The following is a 14,201-nucleotide window of genomic DNA, read 5'->3' on the forward strand; positions in this document are numbered from 1 at the left end:
ATGCAACATTTCCAACAGAGGGTGCTATGGTGATTATAAACTATATTCTTCATGTGCAGAGCTGATATTCCACTCAGCACAAGTTGTCAATGAATGGACTGTGCACTCATATGTGCAAGTATATATATTTTTAAACAATGCTGCGCGGCACAAAAACGTTAAATACCACTGCACGCATCCTTCCACTGAGATGTCATAGAGTTTGCACACACCATCCCTGGCAGATGCATGCAGATGAACGCGTATTTGTAAAGCGCCGTGCTGTGGCATGGGCAATGCGTTATTCAAAATCCGATGTCGGCTTGGGTGCGCGAGGTGGCAAGCAATGGCCAGCTGTCTCGACAAGAGCAATGGAACGTGCATCGTTCGCACGCAGACAAGGCAGGCGGATCACGAGCGCGTGTGTCATGAGCAACAGACGGTCGCCTGCAGAGGGCAAGCAGTTGCCTCGAGGAAGAGGACGAGGTACTTCAGCAAGTACGTTGAACGTTTGTTGGCGTATTCGTGTGAGTGTCTTTAGGCAGAAAAACGTGTTTGGATTGTTTCAGAAAAAAAAAAACAATGATCTTCCTGAATGATTAGTTCCACCTGAAAGTGCGGAGTGGAATAAAAAATGAAGCACAACTGCTGAGTGTCCATCAAGACCATTAAACGGTGGCAGCAGAGCAATTCACCGGCTCACAGCCAGAGTCGTTGAGTGGCTGAATAACCCCAGACATCAATGTATAGCATTTGTTGCTATTTCAAATGTCAGCTGCTTATCTGTGCAAATGCCACGAAAATGAATTCCTACTGACAGAATTGACCCTTCATACTGAACATATTTAAAACTTAATGTGAGATTTGCACATAAATATAATGCTATGCGAAACTTGTGAATGACCGTGCATATAAAACTTGACCTTTCATTCGCCCACTCGTGTGTATGGTTCTGATTCTGTTCTGATGCTGATGGTATGACATGCAACTGCTTTGTGGCGATGCTGTTGTTGTTTTGATCGGCAATAGCAAATACATCACATCATATACATGTGCTGTGTTTTTTATCATAGCCATTATAGGTTGTTGCTGTCTATGATGAAATAATTATTATAATTTGCACTTCTAAATAAATAAGAAGATACAAAAGTGCACCCCTGTAATTGTTTGTTTCTGACAAAATTAATTCGTGAAAATAAATGTGATTTCTATTGCGGCATACAAAAGTGTCCAAATATCCTTCCTCAAAATTTGGGTCAATAATGCAAATCGGTATGAAATTGTGTTCGATAGTAAACAAATCAGCACAAAATCGTGACAGATGCAAATACATAGAACGACACACAACCCAACAATCGGCCACAAGCCACAACAATTAGCACGTGCGACATTTCATAACATTCTCTTTGGTTCTGTCGGTAAAGTCACTCTTTGATTCTTTTACCGAAAGGCATGGATTCCTGCAGTCACGAAAGCTTCAAATCAAGATTTCACTACATTGATTTTGGTCTGCAAAAGAGCTATGATATGACCTCAGAAATGTCCCCTAAATACTTGGGGGAATTGGTCAATTTATTTTCCGCCATTTCCTCCAGTTGCTTTGGTTTCCCAGGAGATTTTTTTTAAAAAAACGTAACATTTCAAAACTTTGGAGTGAAAAACATTAAAACGTGTCATTGTTGTTGGGCTTGATATATATTGCTTTGGGTCGCCGCGCGTCCTTGGGATTCATTGACTACTGGCGCTTAGAAATTCAGATTTGAAGCTTTCGTGACTGGAAGGAATCATATTCTTAGGTTTTTTCGGTAAAGTCACGTAGGTAAAACATCAAAATTAATGAAAATAAAATAAAATAAAAACAAAAATCACGACGTTTCGGAGGCAACACAAGTCTCCGTCATCAGGTGGGACCGTCACAGCCGAATTAGCTGCATCAAGTGACTTAGAAATTCAATTTCATTGTGGCCATATTTCCATCCCGAGTGTTTCTCTGCACTGAAAGCTCAGCCAACCCCTACTTCTAACTTTTGAAGTCAGGTCAAAAAATAGTTGTTACTATGTTGCAATTGCTGCTCTCACACACACACACGCACACGTTGACTGGTCTGCTGTAATATCCTTATCTCGATTTGCAAGCTTCATGTAATATCCAAACTGCACCAAATGCAGAGATGAGTAACGTTAAGTGATGGCCGTCAGAGGCTGTGGTTCACATACACGGGACGTGAGAGCTACGGCAGTAGCACGGGAGACGAAATCAGACCGTGCTGTCTGATCAGCATTTAACGTTTGTTTAAAGTTTATATTTGGAGAATAAAAAAAGGGTGATGCTCTAGAGTTTTCTCGTCCGGCAGATTGTGGGATGATGCATTCGTAAGCAATTCAGTACACTGCAGTTAAGGACCAGCTTTGATTTACGTGTTAATGGAACTTCAGCAGAGGCTGGCAATTTATCGACTGCACAGTCAATTCAGCATGGTCATGAGTCATTTGCCACAAAAGTGATTTTCATATTTTCGTGTATACTTCGCTAAACCCTTACATACACGGTACAATTGTGACTTAATTTCCAAGCTGCGTTATTGGGTACGTGGCATTATAATTGTATGTCATTGCACATGAGCCACAGGCAAAGGCTCCGCAGAGTGCCTGTCAAATTATATGATATTCTGTTTCTCTCCCTTTGCAGCTCCCTCCCATTCAACCCCTCGCTCGCTCGCTCGCTCGCTCCCTCGCTCACTCCCTCCGTCCATCCGTCTCTCCTCTACCCCCCCACCCGCCTCAACCCATCCCGCACCGCAAGCTTGTAGGAGGCAGCGTGCGCGTGTTCCCTTTCAGCACGGAGGCCGGCGCATAGCCGGGCACGGAGCTTAGTTTCCTTTGCCCCCGGCATAGCCGCCGCAGGTAAATTCGCCTGGCACATATTGGAAGTGACAGGAGCGAGAGCCTCATCCTATTTAGGCGGCAGGCAAGGAGGGTTGGATTAGGTGTGTACAGTGTGGAGCAGGGGTTCCTGGCAAGAAGCATCCCTCCTCGGAGCACGCTACCCGGCGTTGCCAGCGGCGAAGCTTCCACGACCAACGAAAAGAGGGGAGCGGCGGCTTGGAGGGAGGACGCACTCGATAATTTTTGTTGTGTCATTTTTGTTTTTGCTTGCGGAGGATTTAAAGACTCGGCACATTTTAAGTTTGATGGCCGAGAGATCTTCGCGGTTTTTGTACGGAACAACGACGAAGAGTAGGCGCTTCACGACAAAAAACTTAACCGTGGTGGTGGATTGACCATGAAGCCCGTTTCATCGATTTGACGTCGACTTTGTTACATTATATTAGTGTCCTTGGATTATGGGGGCAGCCGATCGTTTGACAAATGCGGCGGCTAAGTGACGGAAGCATGCGCAACTGCCTTTTCGTGTCCATTTGAGCGCCGCATGCGTGTGGACAGGCTGAAGGGAATTCTCCAAGTTCGCTTTGTATTCATTCGTCTGTGGGGCTGATCGTGAAATCGGTGGCCATGCAGTTGGGCGGACAGGCGGTGGGTTTAAGGCTGGCATGCGTGGCTCTCGCTCTGAGCGGCATCGCCCTGCACGCCACTGACGCGCAGAAACGGTTACCTTCAGAAACGTAAGTGGCGCTTTCGACGTGCATTTCATGACAGTTCAGTTTACCCTTTTGTGTTTTTTTTGTGGCTACATATGCAATTGATTTCTTTTGTAATAATACAATGCATGCATTGTTTATTTACATTGTTTGTAACGCTAATGATTAAATTCTACTTATTGCATTAAGCACCTTGCAAAATCCACCCAGGGACAATACATCGTTTTTTTATAGCAGTGGCAGTCCTATAAGCATTACGCCTATTTTCTGGTTATGAGTTGTCAGTGGATGAGCTTTTAAACCATGCTTCAGCATCACGTGACACTTGTGCATAAACCCATGGTAAAATTGCTCGGATGGCTCACAAACATCCCGGGGGAATTCAGCACCATTATATTTTTTTACTATTGATTTACAAATTGGTCCCAGTGGCTTAAGCTGGAACGAAGAAAGCGAGAGAGAGAGAGCGCAATGTTGTGAGCCAAGGACACATGCGTGGAGGCACGACTCAACAACTGGGTTCAGTTATTCAACTACACCACTCGTGCACGCATAGCAAGTAACGGCATGTACCAAGTAGCAAGGGCGCATCCATTGTTTCGCGCACCTCCGATTAGCACAGGTGGCTACGTACGGTGTGAAAGAAGTAAAATATGCATACGTCATATATATATACACCGCTCTGTCAGGCCTCCGTATAAATGAGCAGCCAAGTTGGCTGGGTTGGGCAGCACAAATAAGTTGGGTGGCAGATCACCGCTCCAGTTCACACATTTGACAAACTCCATCTCAGGTTTTTATACTCTGGGTTAACGTGTAATCGGTTACGTTGAATGTAGAGAGAGAATACGCCTTCTCTATCCTTCATTTCAAACTAAAGCCGTGCAGAGAAAACCAATGTCATTGTTCATTATAATGACAAACTAGAACACCTGGCGTTCATAACCAGAAGGAGTTGGTCTTTTCCCAGTAACGAACAGCTGCATTGTTACTTATTGACATCGCTTGCCAAATCGTCAATCAACCCGCCTGCATTCGCCGCCTGCAAGTGGTAAGCCGCGAGACTGTCGCACCTGTGAACTTGACCCTGCGCGAGCAGCCACCGAGGCGCTGGCACGCCAAGTCCCACCGAGGATGTCCCCCCTCCCTGATTGCGCTAAGCCCCCGATTTCGATCACCGAGACCTAAGCCTGTTACCGCGTTTGCTCCTCGCAGCGTACGAGAATGGGCAAGGACATTTGCGGAGGAGATGCGGTTCGTTTCCACCCGCTACTCTGGGTACAGCTTCATGCAAAAGGTACAGAGTCGCCAGGGAAGCACGCTTGACACGCCGCGCCTCAACGGTCAGACTCAGCGAGTGTTTTCCATGCCGCACACGTGGGTCCGGGGGAGCAGGCATTGAGACAGATGGAATGGCAGCCAAATGAGGGAATGCGACTGAGAGGATGGCCACGATGCAGATTTAGCGGTGAGATTAGTTCGTGTGCAGGAGATGTGAGATTGATTGTGACATTGTGGGATTGTGATAAAATGGAGAGGCCTTCATCTAGCGGTGGATAGACAATGGCTGATTGTGATAATGATGATGGGTGGAATTGTTTACCCCTCCCATCTTTACAGCAGTTTCATTAATTGTTGAATTTCAGGGCTGCGATTTCATTCATTAATCAATTAAGATTGTACACTTGTGGTCAATAGTAGCACCTTTTGTGGCGATGGGGGTCACGTAAACCCAATACGCACAACATAGACCAACTATTAAAAAAAATCTGTTCTTACACGGACAACTTAGCTGCATTATCCTGAGCAAAATATGTAATAATCGATTCAATGATGCGTCTTTCTTGTGGTGAGGTGATGCAGTTTAATCTGGGCCTTAGATCAGAGGGGGCCTCAAAAAAGGACCCAACTGGATGGGTTGCCACACTTCCTGCTTTTCCTGGGATCTTCTTTTTTTAGGTCGCCATCCAGACAAATCCGAAGACATTAAACGTTCCAGTGTTTGTGCCAACGTGTAACAACACACCTCACAAGACGATGCATGCACACTGCGTGTAGTTGTCGCCTCTTCAGTTCGTGTGAGATATTATTCTTTCAGTAGCGTAACGAGCGTGGGGGCAGTGGGTGCCTTACCCCCCCTCCCTCGTGGCCAAAGCTACAAGATAGGCCACCCTTGACAACTACCATGAGAGATATGTTTTCAAAAGTGTGAAAATAACAAAAACTTGTGGAAAAAAACAGTTGAAGTGTATTTTCAAGAAAACGCGTTCACTTTACGTTCCACGTTTTATTTTCATTAAATGGGAGCTGTAACTTTTGGTTTCTGAAAATTGCGCATATCCAATATTGGGGCCCCACCTGGCCAATTGCTGCACCTCCTGAGTCGATAATGTACTTGCCTAAGCCACTGTCTTCTTCCCATGATGTGGCAGCGTTTCTGTACCTCAGAGGCGGCTATAACCTTACAAGGGGTGGGCCTCAGAAGGGCTCTTATCAAAAACTCTAATGTAAAAAAAAACCTCTTAACAATGCTACAGCGCTCAATGCCAGTGATTGAATGGGATGCGGTTTTCATCCCATAAGAGTCCTCGTCAATTTGCACAGTCATGCACCGTAAAGGCACATCTGCCGTTTGTTCCCGATCAGTCTGTAGAGATGACCCAGTTTTTTCTGCATTGCGCTGCACACGGAGAAGAAGTCGTTCAGCAATGATCAGCTCAGAGAGAATTCTGCTGTTTGACGGCATTGCTGCTGAGCACAAGAGTAGCATAAGCAAAGCTTCGTGAAATAATTGATGAGTGTACGCATAACAAGTGTTATGTGGTCATGTGGTGGGCAGAAGGCGGTGCGTAAAACCCCAGGGTTATACTGTGCTTATATGCTCCCATGTCTATGCTACCCGCCTTCACCAACTCGCACTGACCAGCGTGGTGAAGTATGATCAAATAACCCCTATGGCCCGCTCGACGTGGGGAAGCCCTTATCCAGCAGTGGATTGACGGTGCAGCAAGCAGCTTCATGCACCCAGTCGGTGTGACCCTGTGTGTCTTACCCCCACGTGCGAGTGAGTTTGCTCCAGGCACGCCAGTTTCCTCCCACACGCAAGAAAGGAATTGGCCAAGCATTGCAATGCAGGACCCTCCTGAAAGCGAGCCGTGAGACTCGGTCCTCATTTTTTTTCTGGAGGGATTAATGTAATTACCAGTATCAATGTAACGGCTCGTGTTCACCAACCCACGCTAACCAGTGGCTCTCATCCGGAAATAAGGGATGGTCATGTAAATTTTTTCCATTGCTCAAACGATAGTGTGGTGACATTTAACCTGTCTCTGCCATCAACATCGCTCTAAAATACTGTGACCGCGATACGCAACTGCATCTGCGTGCATGGTTCACAGGCACTTGCAATGCAGGGCTTAATTTTGCACTCGGTATTTTCCGAGACACTGCTAAGCTGGCTTGGGACAGGGAGTATCGGCGTAAGGCACTACCACTAGAATACACGGTGCGCCTATACATTAAAAAAAAATTCTACATTGGTTTATAAAAAAAATATTAAATGCACAAAATAAGGCAGGATGGATGTGACATGCTCTGGACTATTCTGACTGCTAAATTAAAAACTGCCCGCATGTATGTCTAATTCACCCGAAACGAGTGTGTGCCCGCACGTACTCACACAGCCGGCAGGTGAGGTGTGAGGTGCATGTGGGCACATGGCTAAGCTGCCAGCAGTGCAAGCCCTGACACAGGCAATGTGTGTGAATCACGTGATCACCCTGGATCTTTACTGCAGTTTGCATGGCGGGTGAACATATTATTTGGGAGGTGGCTGGTTTGTTTTTTTGGTGACTGAAATGTTATTAGAAACAAATATCTAAACATTTCACCAAATAAATACCTACGTGACTTTACCGAAAAAACCCTAAGAATATGAATCCTTGCAGTCACGAAAGCTTCAAATCTAGAAATAAATACGTGTTATATTTACAACATTAATGTCCAAAAACGAGAAGGATACAATATTGTGACTAGCAGAACGCATCATAGACTGACACTCCCAAGGTTAAAGATTCACCGTGTGTCACTCATGGGTCCACCACGTGTCAGTGGTGACCGTGCTCTTTCTCTCGCTCCCCTTTGTTGACATTTATGAAAATATTAAATTGCAAGGCTACACCGATTGCGTCAGTCTGCCACGTGCGATACGAGGAGTGGAGTCCCTGTGCTCTCTCTCTCTCTGTCTCTCTCTCCCAGTGCGGATTCGAGAGGTTTTGCTCTACAGATCGTGTTTAGAAAAACGCCACCTGAGTCTGCATGTCCAGCATCGACTCCAATGTCCCCTAGTTTTGTCGTTGCGGACGAGTGAGGGCAGCCCAGTGCCCGTGGCTTGAGGTTGCTTTTGAGCCGGAGGGGAGAATTTCCCAGCACAAACAGATAAACTCTCTACCACTAAATTTCGATTTAAAGCTTTCGTGACTGCAGGGATTCATCTTCTTGGTTCTTTCGGTAAAGTCACGTAGAAGGGAAGTAATAAAATAAAATAAATAAAACATAATAAAATAATTCTCACGACGTTTCGGCCACAACGCAAGCAGCCGTCCTCAGGTGAAGAATGAAACACCACCAAGCTTGGAGCGTATATTTCATTCTTCACCTAAGGACGGCTGCTTGCGTTGTGGCCGAAACGTCGTGAGAATTTTTTATTTTATTTTTATCATTTTATTACTTCCCTTCTACGTGACTTTACCGAAAGAACCAAGAAGATCTCTACCACTAATTACCAACACGCGCCTTTAGTCTGGTTATCGATCACAGTAAGGTAGGGTAGCTGCGAATCAGACTTGAAATGTATCCCATTCAACTTCATTATTTGCAGGTTACCGGCTCCTCTTAGCCGAGCGTGCATGAGAAAGCGTGTCCCCCAGAAGACGACAAGAAGCGTTTCCTCCGCTGCCCAGGATGTTTCCGTGTTTCCAGCAGCAAGGGAACAACGTTGCCAAGGAAGTAGGACCGGTTTATACTCTGGGAAACATTGTCAAGAAATTCATACTCTTAGGTTTTTTCGGTAAAGTCACGTAGGTAAAAAATAAAATTAAAAGTTAATAAAAGTAATAATGGAAATAAAATAAAATAATAAATCACGACATTTCGGAGGCAACACAAGTCTCCGTCATCAGGTGGGACCATCTAGTGATGCAGTAATTTTAGCTGTGACGGTCCCACCTGATGACGGAGACTTGTGTTGCCTCCGAAACGTCGTGATTTATTATTTTATTTTATTTCCATTATTACTTTTATTAACTTTTAATTTTATTTTTTACCTACGTGACTTTACCGAAAAAACCTAAGAGTATGAATCCTTGCAGTCACGAACGCTTCGAATCTAGATTTGTCAAGAAACATTTCACCTTCGGCCTGTGCGGGGAGACTGCGAGAATGAGCCATCGATCTTGTCACTTGCTGGGGAACATTTTCCCAAGCCATGTTTCCTGCCAATATTTCCGAGACATATTTGAAGAGGCATGTTTCAGGACACGTGTTTCATTGTGTACGGTGGGCTGAGCAGTATGACGCAAGATGAAACAAAGATGTATACGAAGGAACCTATTAATATTGTTATTAATATGATATATTACCATGTTATTAAGCTAATAGGATGGAAAATGGTTCATGGATGACTGTGGTGAAGGTCTTCATTGACCCCAGCTACAAGATGTGGTTGCTTACGGGTCACTGATAGGAAGTGATAGAACGAAGCACGATGTTTGTTTATGATGAGCCATTCGTAGTTGATTTATTTTTGTCTCGTCTCATTTAGACTTCCAGTACCGCCTCTCTTGTCTGTACTCTCTCATATGTGACCGTACTCCTCTTGTCGCTTGTGTAGTTTGTGCCGACTGTCTCGTTCGTCTCGCATTGTACCGTCTCGTGTGTTGTGTCTGTCTAATTTGTATCCATCGTTCTGAAGCTCATTTGTCCTTTATCGGTTGTTCTTTCTCTCTCCATGTCGTGTCGTGTTGTTCTGTCTCTCCTGTGTCTCTTCTGTCTCGTTCGTTTTGTCGTGTTCCAAATTTTTGCCTAAATGGAGAGCTTGAGAATGTGTTGATTTTCTTTTTTGCAATTATTTGCAATACATTTGCATGCGTTTAACGTAGACAAATATCCCCCGTATAGCCTTAACAGACTGTTGGGGCAAGTGCTGTTAGCGAGCACCTATGAAGGCCAGCACGGCACACGAGGGGGTGGGTGGCCAACACCACGCCCGGCCGCATTTGTCTCCCCAGTAGCGATGTTTACACACCGCACCAGTTACTCATTTGACGCTGAGGCCCATGACCGGTTCAGATACTCGTCACATGTGTTGGCCGTGAGCGGGAATCGAACTCGGGTCGCCAGGATCGTAGCGCAGCGCGCTAACCGCTACACTTCCGCGCCACCTCGAAAATTGCCAATTCTCACACGAACAAAGTGGTGCCTGGATCATGCTCGTAGCAATTCATTGTAATTTATGAATTGACGAATGCCTACTGCGGTATTAATTTCCACAGAGCGAGCCCACGTTAAGCCAAGCTAAGTCTGAGGGTTCTCAATGACAAACGAGGGCTTTCAGAACGCATTCCTCATTTCTCAAATCCCACCGGTGGAAAAATAAACTAAACTCTCTCATAATTGAAATGAGTCAGTTCGGGTAGTGCAGATTGCGCGCACGCACACACACACACACAACGTGGTCAATACATTTTCATCCCGTGATTGATAGTTTTCCATTCAATGTGCGCGTTAAATCTGATGGCCATGGCTAACGATGGCACTCTCGAAAAATACCGGAGGGAGGTGGGGGGGGGGCCGCTTGGCCTAATGGGAGTGCAGCTGAGTTCATTTGCATCGTCCCTCCCGAATCGAGCAGCCGGCTCGATACAACACGCACCGCATTGAGCGGTGCGTCAGCGTGCAGCGCCACGTGTCAGGTGTGGGTGGGTGTGGGTGGGTGTGTGCGTGGGTGTGGGTGGGTGTGTGTGTGGGTGTGTGGGTGTGTGTGGGTGGGTGGGCGTGGGTGGGTGTGTGTGAGTGGGTGTGGGTGTGTGTGGGTGGGTGTGTGTGGGTGTGAGTGGGTGTGTGTGGGTGGGTGTGTGTGGGTGTGAGTGGGTGTGTGTGGGTGGGTGTGTGTGGGTGTGAGTGGGTGTGTGTGGGTGGGTGTGTGTGGGTGTGAGTGGGTGTGTGTGGGTGGGTGTGTGTGAGTGGGTGTGGGTGTGTGTGGGTGGGTGTGTGTGGGTGTGAGTGGGTGTGTGTGGGTGGGTGTGTGTGGGTGTGAGTGGGTGTGTGTGGGTGGGTGTGTGTGGGTGTGAGTGGGTGGGTGTGTGTGGGTGGGTGTGTGTGGGTGTGTGTGGGTGGGTGTGTGTGGGTGTGAGTGGGTGTGTGTGTGCATGTGTGTGTGTGAGTGGGGAGCGGTAGTGTAGTAGCGGTTAGCGCTGCGCGACGATCCCGGCGACCCGAGTTCGATTCCAGCTCACGGCCAACACATGTGACGAGTATCTGAACCCGTCATGGGACTTCCCTAGCTCGACTCAGCCTCAAATGAGTACCTGGTGCGGTGTGTAAACATCGCCACTGGGGAGACAAAGACAGTCGGGCGTGGTGCTGGCCACCCACCCCCTCGTGTGCCGTGCCAGCCTTCATAGGTGCTCGCTAACAGCACTTGCCCCACCAGTCTGTTAAGGCTATACTGGGGATCTTTGTCGTTACGAGAGTGTGTCAGTGTCAGTGCGTCATTGTTAATGTCTGTTATAACGTGGGTTGTGCGTGAGCGTTGGTGGGGGGGGGGAGCGGTGTCGGATCGTGGTGAGCTCGCTCCGCTGCGAACCCGGTGACCCGAGTTCGATTCTCGCTCACGGGTCAACATCGGCGACGGATGTCTGGATGGATCCGGACCCTCCCTCAGGTGGCGTCTCAGCCTCACACGGGTACCCAGTGCAAAGTGCGTTTGCAGACACAGCACCCCTCCGTGTGCCTTGTGGGCCTTAGGGGCCGTCCATAAATGACGTCACGCGATTTTTGACGATTTTTGACCCCCCCCCACCACGGGGTGACCAGCCCCACCCCTCCCACCCCCCACCCAGCCCCACCCTCCCCTCTCCACCCAGCCCCTCCCCACCCTCCCCTCTCCACCCAGCCCCACCCTCCCCACCCAGCCCCTCCCTGCACAACGGACGGACGGACAGAAGAAACCCCTGTGGGCTTGTGGAACCAGTAGGTTCCTACCAGTAAGAAGGTGCTTACCAGTCTCCGACTCATCTTCATCTGGTGCGAGTGTGTGAGGATGGCTCGGACATCATCTACACAGATAACCAGGTCACACAGAGGGTGATGTCTTTTACCCAACATGCCCCAGTGTCACTGCGCCTACCACTGGGACATGTTAAGGGCGTGTTTAATAATAATGGAAATGTATAAAGTGTCCTTAAATATTCGTTCTCACGGCACTGCATTAAATGGCAAAAGTTGGTTTAACATCAACCAAGAAAGAGGAAGAGACATGGACGTTTGAAAATATCAAAAGAGAGAGAAAGCCACTTTAAGCAGATACGTTAGAGTCGAGATTTCAAAATGTGTAAGTGCATCGTAAGTCGTGGCCTCGAAGGGCAACGAGTTACAGAGTTTAGGTGCCGCAATTGCAAAGGCACCGTCACCACCAAGTGTGTCGCCTAGACCGTGGGGACTGAGCAATGCACAATTTTAGGATCTTAATGATCTTGATGGAATATATGGCTGAAATATATGAATGCGTGGTTGTCGGAGAGCAGAATGGATGGAGGAGAGGTTGACTCTCAGAAATCTTCCCTGTGCTTTGAGTTATAGAGGCCACTAAGTAAAAATGAGTGTGCACCATAAAAACAATCATTAAACAAAAAATACTGCAATATAATTCACGCGGAATTGCCATCGTGTGTTTGAGTCACGGCCAAACTTTGACAAATTGGAAACTTGCCCTCTATGCTGAAATATAGCATGAAAACGAGCTTGAAAAGCCAGTACGTTAAGGAAGCTTTCACACTTATTCGGGGATTGCACTGTGTGAAGAACAACATCACACCTGAAGGTGTTCGGCGTGCAACCGTAATGCCCAAACGCACGCAGGCATTCCAATGCACCCAAACTAATTGCGTTCGCAGTTTTGTTGACCAATGTAACCCTTAAGTTATACGGATCTTGGCTTAAGGGGCTTTTGTGGTTTTCGTCAAAGCATTTGAATTTTCCTCCAACAGACAGACGGACGAAGATCACATGTCCCGTCAAAAAGCAAAAATGATTCCCTGCTCTAATGAGCAGCGAGACGGTGTTCATCGCCCGTGTACAGCCAGCCCAGGAGCCAGTGGCTCGAATTTCCACATTTCTATGTTGGGGTCAAATATAGGCATATATGACGGTTAACTTTCTTGTAAAGTGGTACTCGGAGGGATGCGTGGGCTGTGCCAACCCCCAACCAGGATTTTAACTCGCAACTTTTTGTTTCCGAGCTGCTCGCTCTACCACTGAGCCACTTGGCCGGTTTCCATGCACAGGAATAATCAGGCCACGTGTACCACACAAAAAACACGTCCCAACTCCCGTGGTGTCTGCATAGCCCCTCCCCTCGCCATGCCACAGGCAGACACTTTAAGTCAGAGGCTTGTCTCTCTGACAGCAGTCGGCACCAGTGGAAATCTCTGGATGTTCTGGATTAAGCCGGAGTTGGGGATCCTGCACTTTGTGCTGGGAATAGCAGCAACTGTCTGGAGGCTTCTGAGATAACGTGGTCAAATGCACTTGTTATTTGCGTTTTCATATTTAGCACTGTAAATATTTATATATATATAAAAGATGTCCGTAAATTAATGTCATTTTCGTATTTTATGAAGGATGTATGTACTGTGTATATTCACGACAGCCTGCTGACCCGTGCGCTTTTGCCACTGCAACTTACGTGCTGCCCATGTGTGCTGTCCATGGTGCTATTCGAACAGATTTGTCGAGGCTCGCTGCAAATAAAAACAAGTTACACGCATTCTCAGTCAATCTGCCTTTTAGGAGCCAAGTAGAAGCCACTCATGCTGCGTGGCATCCCAATGATGAGTGCCGCAACGTCTCGTATGCATTTCTAAAAGTGCATTGCAAGAGCCAAATTGATAACATGCCAACAAGAAAGCAAGAAGAAAAGGTAATAATCAGAATATACAGTAAAACCTTGGATTGTGAGCATAATTCGTTCCGGAAACGTGTTTGTAATCCAACGCACTCGTATATCAAAGCACTCGTATATCAGTTGTGATCACGTGACGCTCGGCAGACAAAGTGTATACACGTACTACTCGTATTGCAAGACCCCTCACTCGTTTATCAAATTAATATTTATTTAAAAAATTTGCTCGTCTTGCAAAATACTCGCAGACCAAGTTACTCGCAATCCAAGGTTTTACTGTACATTTATACTGGAAGAATCCGATTAGCAATACAGCTCTTTTTCACAGATGTGCAGTATAATAAAGATATCCATCAGTTAAATTTCGATTTAAAGCATTCGTGACTGCAGGGATTCATCTTCTTGGTTCTTTCGGTAAAGTCACGTAGAATGGAAATAATAAA

General features: G+C 46.7%; 1 protein-coding gene across 1 annotated transcript in view; it reads left to right on the forward strand.

The window, feature by feature from the left end:
* The first annotated feature begins 325 nt into the window (after window positions 1-325).
* LOC144729953 (voltage-dependent calcium channel subunit alpha-2/delta-3-like) overlaps window positions 326-14,201 on the forward strand; it is a 118,375-nt gene continuing 104,499 nt past the window's right edge. The window contains exons 1-2 of the mRNA XM_078610382.1: window positions 326-477; window positions 4,794-4,875. Coding sequence (XP_078466508.1) covers window positions 326-477; window positions 4,794-4,875 — 234 coding nt within the window. The remainder of the gene's footprint in view (window positions 478-4,793; window positions 4,876-14,201) is intronic.

The sequence above is a fragment of the Lampetra planeri genome, chromosome 34, assembly GCF_965212315.1.
Source record: "Lampetra planeri chromosome 34, kcLamPlan1.2.h2, whole genome shotgun sequence".
NCBI classification, from domain to species: domain Eukaryota; kingdom Metazoa; phylum Chordata; class Hyperoartia; order Petromyzontiformes; family Petromyzontidae; genus Lampetra; species Lampetra planeri.